Below are 10,000 nucleotides of genomic sequence, written 5' to 3'. Positions count from 1 at the left end.
AAACAAACAAACAAAAATAAATAAATATATATGTCGTGTTAATTTCCACGTCCAGATAGTCATCCACAAACTTCTGAGAATAACTTGAAGGCAGCGTTCATGTTATTGAGACGCCAGAAAAACACAAGTGCGTGTTCAAGTGCGCTCATCGTGCAATTACTGCTATTCTTGCTGCAATACTGCATTAGTCTCTACAGGACCAGCAACTTCTGTATGGCTTTTGAACACATGACTGGAATGCACGGATTGATCAAGTCAATAATCCACATTGTTCACATTCATTACACACCATTTGGAAGTGTTTTACCTAAAACATTAGCCCAAAAATGGAGAGCCATTTGTCAGGGATGGGTTGCAGTGAGTCACCGGTGTGGGCTGAAAGAAATCAGCCCCAGCCCCAGCCCCTTTCTTCTTGACCATTCTGTATGTTTTTTATCCTGATAACAGAGTATTTTAATATTTCCGCAATGTTTTATTTTTTATTAATGACATAAAAATGCTTTTAGTTGCATATTGCTGGGTACCATAACAATATGAAATACATTTCTTTTATCTTAAATGGTATTTGAATATTTGTGGTATTAAAGAATACTGTAAATGTGTTCTCGCACCACTGAGGCCGGTTAAAGAGTAAAGTGACGCTGAAACTCTGGGCAAAGATCAAGATTGCTCAAGTCTTAAGCCTGGTGTGAATGGACTGTGTGTGTGTGTGTGTGTGTGTGTGTGTGTGTGTGTGTGTGTGTGTGTGTGTGTGTGTGTGTGTGTGTGTGTGTGTGTGTGTGTGTGTGTGTGAGAGAGAGAGAGAGAGAGAGAGAGAGAGAGAGAGAGAGAGAGAGAGAGAGAGAGAGAGCGTGCACCTTTACTTGGGTGTGTAAATTTCTGCATGGTGGTTTAGCTGAAGGAAAATCCCCAGCGGTGTGCTAATGAGTGAGCTGCTGAATTGCATAAACACACAACAACTTTAGTATCATTCCATATCCACTTATTCAGTAAAAACAAGGGCCATAAGAGGGGAAAAAACGTTTGTGAAACAAAAAAAATAAAGAGGCATGAAAATGTCCTGGTAAGGTTTCCTCACTACAAACAGCATGTATTCTGCGCTGATCCTAATAACCAGCAACGATGACTAAAGTCCACGAAGGCTTTATTAATGTCCTCACAGTCACTGAGTCTTGCTGACGGAGAGAACACAATGTTTCAGCGCTCATGATCTATACAAGACGTGAGTGTCTGGAGAATCACACTGTCAATCCAGATGACACCCAGAGCACCATATGGCGTGTAGCTATAAATGATGGAGGTTTGCATGTTCAGTCGGTTTATGGTTTTATGAGTGCTAGCAAACTGTAAGACGCATTTCCTGTATGGGTCAGGAACACGTGGACGTAAAAGGATTAATCATTTAAAAAAGTAAAAAATAAATGTGTAATGGAGAAGAAAAGGACTTTGTTTTCTTTTGGGACACTTTGCATTTATGGCTTCATAGTAATAGCCACAGAGTAAACATAATGGTGCTCAGTCTATCTCTCTCTCTAGGTGTGTGTTCATTGTTTGTGTGTGTATGTGTGTGTGTGTGTGTGTGTGTGTGTGTGTGTGTGTGTGTGTGTGTGTGTGTGTGTGTGTGTGAAAGGAATACCAAGAGTGATTAGTCCCAGGAGTGATGTTATTGCCCCATTGCTTGCTTACATTGCACATTATTATTACATACAGACAGACTGTGTGTGTGTGTGTGTGTGTGTGTGTGTGTGTGTGTGTGTGTGAAGAGCAGGAATAATTGCATTATTTGTGTTCCAGTTGTTTTAATATGCGCTCTATCTTAGGTCAAACACAAGCCTGGATGTAAAACCGATAGCAGCTCATCCAGGCTCTTTGTTGACAAACCCCACAGTTATCATTTTAACAGACTGTAATCTGTAACTGTAGCTTCAGGGCTGAAATCTTGAGCTGCTTTTCTGATCACTGTGGTTGTAATGAGTGGTTATTTGAGTTGGAGCTGTAGCCTTAGCAAACCAGTCAGGATCAACATCTCAAGATCAACAAGCGAAAGCTCTTGCTTCATCCATCCATTCACTTATGTATGTATGTGTGTATGTATAGATTTATCTATCTATCTATACATCCCTCCATCCATCCAGTCTTGTACAGGTTGTACAACGATCATTATCTGACTGGCTCACCTTGCCCTGTTTCTCTCCATACTGAATATTTCAGAGAGAGAGAGAGAGAGAGAGACACACACACACACACACACACACACACACACACACAGAAAGAGAGAGAGAGAGAGGACAGTACGAACAGTACAGCAGCAGCACAGACCTTGAGAGAAAGTGGCTGCATCTCTGTGGCTTAAAAAAGGAGAGAAATTATGAGAAACTGAGGATGATTGAGGATGATCTTCTGTAATGTTCCGTTTCATTCCGAGTTTACCTCTGGATTAGCAGATTCTTCTTTCAGATTGCTTTGTAATTCTTTTTTCTCCATATTTCTGGATCTTTCGGCATCTTTTTACTTTTAGTATCTTCCTGTTCTGCCTTCTCGTTTCTCACACACTGGCTCTTGCTCTCCCTGTCTTTCTGAGCTCAGCTGGATCAGATGAGCAGCCTGAGTGCTAGGAGTTAGCATTAGCGTGAGTAAGCGAGCTGGACAGGAGCGTATATATACACACACACACACACACACACACACACACGCGCGCGCACAGAGAGAGCAAGAGAGGAAGGAAAATAACGAGGAGAGCCAGGACAGGGGCTGTGTGCAGAGGGTGGGAGGATGCTGTTGCCCCCCAGGCTGAGGAAGGGGGGCAGCAGGTCGCTCATCACCTCCCTCACCACCATCACCGAGGAAGACGAGGAGCAGCGGAGCCGGCGCAAGAAACGCAGGAGAAGAGGTGAGAGAAAGAGAGGCAAAGAGGAAGTCCGGTCTCAAAGTGACGGACAGGCGTAAAGAACGGGAAAAGCAAACTGAGATCCACAGACGTACAGGACTCAGCTTCAGCTCTAATCTACGTCTCAGCCAGCTAATCTAACAGACTGATTATCTTTAGCAGGCGACGTGGATTAGAGCTGCGACTCTGAGAATTTTGGAGATCACAAGAAACAAGGTCGGCTCTGTGGGATGTGGGGTAAAGTCGGATTAAGTGGCCTGCCTCGGTGATACGAGAAGTTGCACAATGAAACTTGAGTGTGTTAGTGTTTTTCTTATTAGTTTGTACACTTAGCTTCTGTTGGTGTAATGGTGGTACAGTTTGGACAGCAAACTAATCTAAAAATTTGACATATCATTGTGTGTGTGTGAGTGTGTGTTTACATGCGCGTACCTGTAGGCCAGCCTGAGGTTTTTGCCTTGCTTTAAAGCCACAATCACATGACAGAGAGCTATTGTTTGTTTTTGTACACACCTGAGTCGTGCAAATGATTTCATCTTTTCAAATAACAGCTTTAAGTTTGTTCTTCATTGCTGCTATTGTTAAAACCATCTGCGGTGATTATCCGAGTCATAAACCAACTTCCTGTGAGTAAAACCTGCTCGTATTTGGCTACTGGGAGTGGCGCTGTGAGCCATCAATAACCCCCACGCTCACATCTGTACCAAAAAAAATGTTTTTTTTGGTACAATCAATGGCACAAGCAAACAAAACATAAAAAAAGAGAAAAGGAAATAATCCCTGTTCAAAAGTTTGCATAATTTTTAGTTTATCATGGATTTTTATGCATAAGGCCCTTGATTAAAAGTTGTAGAGCATGTTGGAACATCTGAGATCTTCTCATGTGCAGCTTTTGTGCTGTAGAATGCAAACATGTTAGTGGATGTTTCTTCCCATGACTTTTGTGGGTTTCGTCCAGTTACGTTCATCCTCCCAGTAGGCACTGGTGTTTGCTCCAGGGTGTGTTCCCGTCTAACGCCAAAGCTTCCTGGTGTATTCCGGATATATACTGTACCCACCACCCTGACTGGCATTGAGTGTTTAGTGAAGATGAGAGACGTGAGCTCATTGTGCACTTTCATTTTCGGTTTGGTCCCAGAGCTGAATCATCGCCAGAAATAGGATTCACTGGAGACGATATTTATCCGTATCTCGCTTTAGACACTTTTAAGCACTTTGTAACCGATTCCTGCTCAAAGAATTAGCTTTCAGAAAGTGCTCAGACGTTCTAATCACGGATTCACACGATGACAAAAAGCGGCATTTGAAAGGGCTAAAAAGGTCAAGAAGCATTTGAAAAACTCTCAAGGAGAGCAAGTGGTGCTGTATAGAGTACGTATATGTCGCAGTATGAGCAGTCTTTTGTGCTTTGTCCTTGATTGACCAAGCGTTCTCCTGCACTCCGTCTCAGATTAGCATAAGGTGACGCTAAGCTGCTCAGTGCTGCTGCTTCTGCCTACACACACACACACACACACTCTCTCTCTCTCTCTCACACACACACACACACACACACACACACACACACACACACGTACACATTTGTATACTGGTGCTGCGTAGACATAAATCTCCTTTTATGGAATGTTCTCTTGTCTCTTATATTGTCCCATTTACCCAATAATATTAACCACACACACATGTGCAAGAGTGTATTTAACCGGTGGATTTGGTTCGTTTGCCTTTTTTTTTTTTTGCCTCCCTGTTCTCTCAGAGGGTCGGGTTAAAGGTCACCACCACACACACACACACACACACACACACACACACACACACACACACACTATGATACCACAGTACTTTGGAATTCTTGAATCTGATTGGTCAGAAATTTTGATTAATTTTCCATATAAGGCATGTCATATTTATTTTAGATATTTCTTTCATTCTGTTTCTATAGCAACAATTACTTCCTTGGTGGAACTACCTCTGTTCAAAGCCATTCCACAACAACAAATTTGACTATAAATGGCTCAAAAGTCTTTGTGTCGTTCTTTAGTACGTCTTTAAAAAATAGTTTTATAAAACACATCCCTGCCATGAAAAACAGGCTCTTCTATGTTTTATTTCCTTTTCACCAAGTGTTATTGTAGCTGTAGAGCTTCTAACGAATGTTGTTTTTTTTAACGAGTACGTGGAGGCGTACAGTATGACGGTTCAGCGGCGGCAGAGATATGAACGAGTTGGTCACATGTTGGAGTTTAGTGGACTACAGACTAGCCGAGGCTCTGAGCTGAGAGATTCTCTACTCTGGCCTTTGACCGCTGAACAAAGTCAAAAGCAGTGATGTGAGGAATTCAGAAAAACATCACTTTTACCTTTTCAGGCTGATATTTTACCATTTTCTGTCAAGATATTGTCACGCAAATGAGAAATGCTTCGATAATACGAGAAGGTAAACAAAGTAGGTTTCTACTGTGTCAGAATTCCTGCTCATCAATAATCCTTAGTAGCTAATCATCAGGAACATCGTACAGGATAAAAGCTGATCTTTGCATTCACCTCAGCTTGTCTGTAGAAAACGGCTAATCACTGACGTCACTGTTCACTGAATAACAGATCGCTAGCATCTATGGCTTAGTGGCTTAGTCATTTATCACATTGTTTCAAGATGCAGTAGACTATTAAAGGGCGTCATTCATTCATTTTCTACCACTTATCCAAATTTCTTGGGTCACGGGGAGCCTGTGCCTATCTCAGGCGTCATCGGGCATCGAGGCAGGATACACCCTGGACGGAGTGCCAACCCATCACAGGGCACACACACTCTCATTCACTCACACACACACACACACACACACTACAGACAATTTCCAAGAGACCTAACATAATCAACCTAACATGCATGTCTTTGGACCGGGGGAGGAAACCGGAGTACCCGGAGGAAACCCCCGAGGCACGGGGAGAACATGCAAACTCCACACACACAAGGTGGAGGCAGGAATCGAACCCCCAACCCTGGAGGTGTGAAGCGAATGTGTACCACTAAGCCACCGTACCCCCCGAAAGGGCGTCATTTAAAATCTAATTACTAGATATCAAGAGGCTATCAAATTAGAAAAACGAAATGTCGCAGTGTAAAAGAAAGCTATGTTGTGCTGGATGGATGACTCTGAATTCACCTCCGTTTGTTTCTTTCCATTCCTTTTTGACACCAAATGCAAATCTTCTACCGCACTGATGTTTACGGTCGATCGACGTTTACCGACACGGACACGCCGCTACCAAGAAAATCTGTGTTTACGAATACGATCGTAAATCCGGCAGAAATTTTTTTTGTTCGATTTGATTTACGCAGAATTTTACAGACGATTTTACTCAAAATTTGAACTCCACTGATCATAAGCTGCGTTTTTAAACACACTCTCCAGCCTGAGCTCTAGTTTTGAGCTCTAGACTGCCAAAGGAAATATGTGATTGTTTAGACTGAGAAGGTTTTAAAAGACGTCCAACACACTTTACCTCATGACAGGGATAGTGTCGTGTGTGTTCACTTTCATCTACGCATTCCGTAAGTGTTTTGTAATAATTGCGTCTAATTTTTTTTACGTGTGCTCGTGTTCACTGACTGCTATTTGAGGGCACCGAGAGAGGATGTTCAGCTAAATCCTCCTTAACCCAGTTAGCCTGTACCAGGAATAGATCCCTAAATGTAATGTAATATTATTGGACTACATTTTTAATCTGGCCCAGTGTTAAGATCTATTCTGGAATGTAATGCTGTTTTGACTTCACCTTTTCATCCTGCTGTTACTTTCTGTTGTCGCTCTACGAGTTCTGCTGGTCACAGATACAATCGAATGTTCCAGGAGGCGGGTTTTAGTTCATGATTTAATGCTCGATCACCGGAAGAAAGCATATCGGATGTCGCTGGACCTGTATGACTGAGGGAAAGAGGATGAGGTTGCAGCTTTTCTATCGATCCTCTGATGTACTAATCCAGAGCGACTTACATTTTTATTTCATTTTATACAACTGCGCAATTGAGGGTTAAGGACCTGGAATACAAGCTCACAACCTTCTGATTAGTACAGTAGTCCCAACACTTTAACCCCTGAGCTAACTCGTCCTCCTGTAATTCTTTTTTACACGGTTGGATTTTGTTCATTTTTTTCCCCCTGCAGTTAAATGATTCTTCATAGAATGGAGATGCTTCACACAACCATTTTTAACTACCACAACAGACACTAGCTCATTATGGTAAATAAACTGAAAATCAACTAAATTTGGTGGAAATCTCTCTTTATTTCGAAGCTAACGTCTCTCTATCGCTAGTTTTCTTTAGCGGACTAATTTGCATAAACGCACATGATTGGATAACTCAAACCCAGGACCTGCTACAGAAGCCATGCTGCTTCACGTTTAGGAAATTTAATCCAGGAAATTTGGAAATTTTTTTTTGCGCTTTGTCTTCGTGTTATTTAAGTCTACATTATTGATGTCTCCTCCTAGTTTCCCTGATGCCATCGGTCTCTCTGTAACTCTGGCAGTCCCTCACAATCCCAGCATCAGGACGATCTAATGGGTCCGGCGTAAACAGTACTGCGGCGTATTTTAATTCGGTCGGTCTCGACGGGGATCGAACACGTTCAGATTACATTACACCGACGTGTTAATGAGATCTGAGGCTTTTATTAGAAGTAAATTCCCCACAGGTGTTTCAGTCTTAAAACCGACACCGAACGACATTAGATATTTGTTCCTACTTTTTCTATTTCACTCCATTTCTTAGGGGATAAAAACTATTGTTCATGGGTATAAAGGTTTGGAAATTGATAGTGAGTAAATGGGTCAGGAGAGTTTGGGGCTTTTTATATTTCTGGAACAGAAGAGTTGCTTTAAACGGCTTCAGGCTTTCGGGAAAAGAGAATCTGGAGCAGGCGGTGACCATTTCACCGCAAGTCATGATGCGTACATCAGGTGTACGGGAAAAAAAACGAGTTAGACAATCAGAATTTTTGAATTTATGCAGCATGATTTTTTTGTTTGTTTTTTTCCCAAATAAAATCCGACGCTTGAGCTGCGAATCAAACCCACGATGTTGGTGTTTTCTAATTAATTACCACTGCACTATTTTATCATGCATACTTAAATTTAAGTGACTAAATTTAACCCTAGAGTTAAACTGTGGTTTGGATCGGATCGGATCAGCGCCAACGTCCACCACGTAACCGGTTTACTTAAATACTACGTGAACCGATCACGCTCACTCAGAATCATCCGTCAAATTTTAATTTCTTCTACAAACGTTAGATCATCACAATGTGTTTTTGTGTCTGTACATGTTACTAAATTGAACTACGTGTTGACTCTGATTGGTGTTTTTTATTCTTCTTTTTATCTTTTTAAAAAAACTCCATCCTTCCTAGCAAGAGATCGCTCCATTGCTCTCCTAGCCATCCGATGGCTTTGGCATCACCGTGATCTGAACGCGTGAACGTTTTTTTCTGACGCAAATCAATCGATGTTTATGTAAATAAGAAGTTTTACATGAAAACAATATCAACCAAAATTTAACATTCAGGATTTTATGATCATCAATGAAACTCTGTGGAGATTAAACATTAGTACAGCTGTTGTAGAAGAAATGATGTGTCACTTGTACAGTAGTCCTGTGGTGATTCTGCCTAGTCAAGTAGTTTACATAAAAAAAAAGCAGTGGGGAAATGGAAATGGGATCCGTATAAAAGCAGGTTATTAACAGCCCCAGTCCTGAGTGAGTTCAGAAGAGTTCATGGAGCAGTTTCTCGCTCGGCTCATGTCCTATTTATGGTGTCTAACCTGCTGAGCTATCGAGGCGTGGTGAATTATTTGTATATACAGTAAATACACTAGGTGTATTGCGTACCTTCATACAACAGGAGCACAGGCTTGTCAGCATTGTGTTGAAATGAAAACTCCTCAGTCACACGAGAGTTTATTTAGCTGGCAGTTTAAAGACTTTGGACTTGATACGGAGGAGTGTGTGTTTACGAGTGTGTGAAAGGATTTGTGAAAGGGTGCAAAATTTCTTTCTTTTTCTTCCTTTCTTTCTTTCTTTCTTTCTTTCTTTCTTTCTTTCTTTCTTTTTCTTTCTTTTTTTTCTTTCTGTCTTGTGTCTGTCTGTCTAGTTTTCTTTCTTTCTTTCTTTCGTTTGTCTGTCTAGTGTTTCTTTCTTTCATTCTTTCTTTCTATCTATCTTTCTTTCTTTCTTTCTTTCTTTCTTGTCTGTCTAGTGTTCTTTCTGTCTGTCTTTCTTTCTTTCTTTCTTTCTTTCTTTCTTTCTTTCTTTCTTTTTCTTTCTTTCTTTTGTCTGTCTGTAAGGTGTTTCTTTCTTTCTTTCTTTCTTTCTTTCTTTCTTTCTCTCTTTCTTAAACCTTTCACACATGCTGCAGGGCTTTTGATCGTCTTCTTGAATATCTGTGCTGCGTGATGTTGTAAAATAGCTTCAGAGGCGTGTAAAGAGTGTGAGAACAAAGTGGCCGTAATATACACCGAGGGTTGATGATTGCTTTTAAAAATCAAAATCAATACCAAACTCAGCCGGACCGGACCTCACCGCACCGGAGAGACCTCAGTAACCCGGCTGAAAGAACGTCAATATCCAATATGTCTGATCAGCAGTTTCAGATCAGCCTCTTTGCTCAGTTCAGCATTTGTTTTTGTTTTTTTCTTGTCCTGCATTGGTCAGTATCTATAAGTGCGTCATGAGTCTGAATTAAATCAGGCGATCTGAATGAGTTCAAATTCTTTGGCATGGAGGAGAATCTGTTTCTAAACCTGATTTCTGACATTCAGGAGTAAAAGAAACTGATCTAAAACCTGCCTCTCCATCTTGTAGCCTGAAGCTCTTCATTCCAGTGCAGTACATTTCCTTTCACATTCGAAGCAGGTTGGGCTGGGCGGGGCTGGGGCATGGGATGGGGTGGGGTTGCGCTGGGGCATGGGATGGGGTGGGGTTGCGCTGGGGCGTGCGGTGGGGCTGGGGCATGGGCGGGACATGGGCAGGGTTGCACACACGGGTAAATCTTAACGCTACTTTCATGACAAGGAATCTGATACATTTTAATGAACTGAAGATACGATTTATCCAAG

The 10,000-nt window shown here is 41.6% G+C and overlaps 1 protein-coding gene across 5 annotated transcripts in view; it reads left to right on the top strand.

The window, feature by feature from the left end:
• The window catches only part of map7b (microtubule-associated protein 7b), a 26,424-nt gene that overhangs the window by 1,017 nt on the left and 15,407 nt on the right, over positions 1-10,000 (top strand). The window contains exon 1 of one of the 5 annotated variants that reach the window (XM_027145168.2): positions 2,330-2,890. The exons of 1 other annotated variant lie outside the window; for it this stretch is intronic. In XM_027145168.2, coding sequence (XP_027000969.2) covers positions 2,773-2,890 — 118 coding nt within the window. In that variant the 5' untranslated portion in view covers positions 2,330-2,772. Of the gene's footprint in view, positions 1-2,329; positions 2,891-10,000 lie in introns of those variants that run through there. 3 more of the 5 variants (XM_027145172.2, XM_027145170.2, XM_027145173.2) reach the window with 3 other exon arrangements.

This window comes from Tachysurus fulvidraco, chromosome 23 (assembly GCF_022655615.1).
Source record: "Tachysurus fulvidraco isolate hzauxx_2018 chromosome 23, HZAU_PFXX_2.0, whole genome shotgun sequence".
NCBI lineage: Eukaryota > Metazoa > Chordata > Actinopteri > Siluriformes > Bagridae > Tachysurus > Tachysurus fulvidraco.
This window is presented reverse-complemented; position numbering and strand designations above follow the sequence as displayed.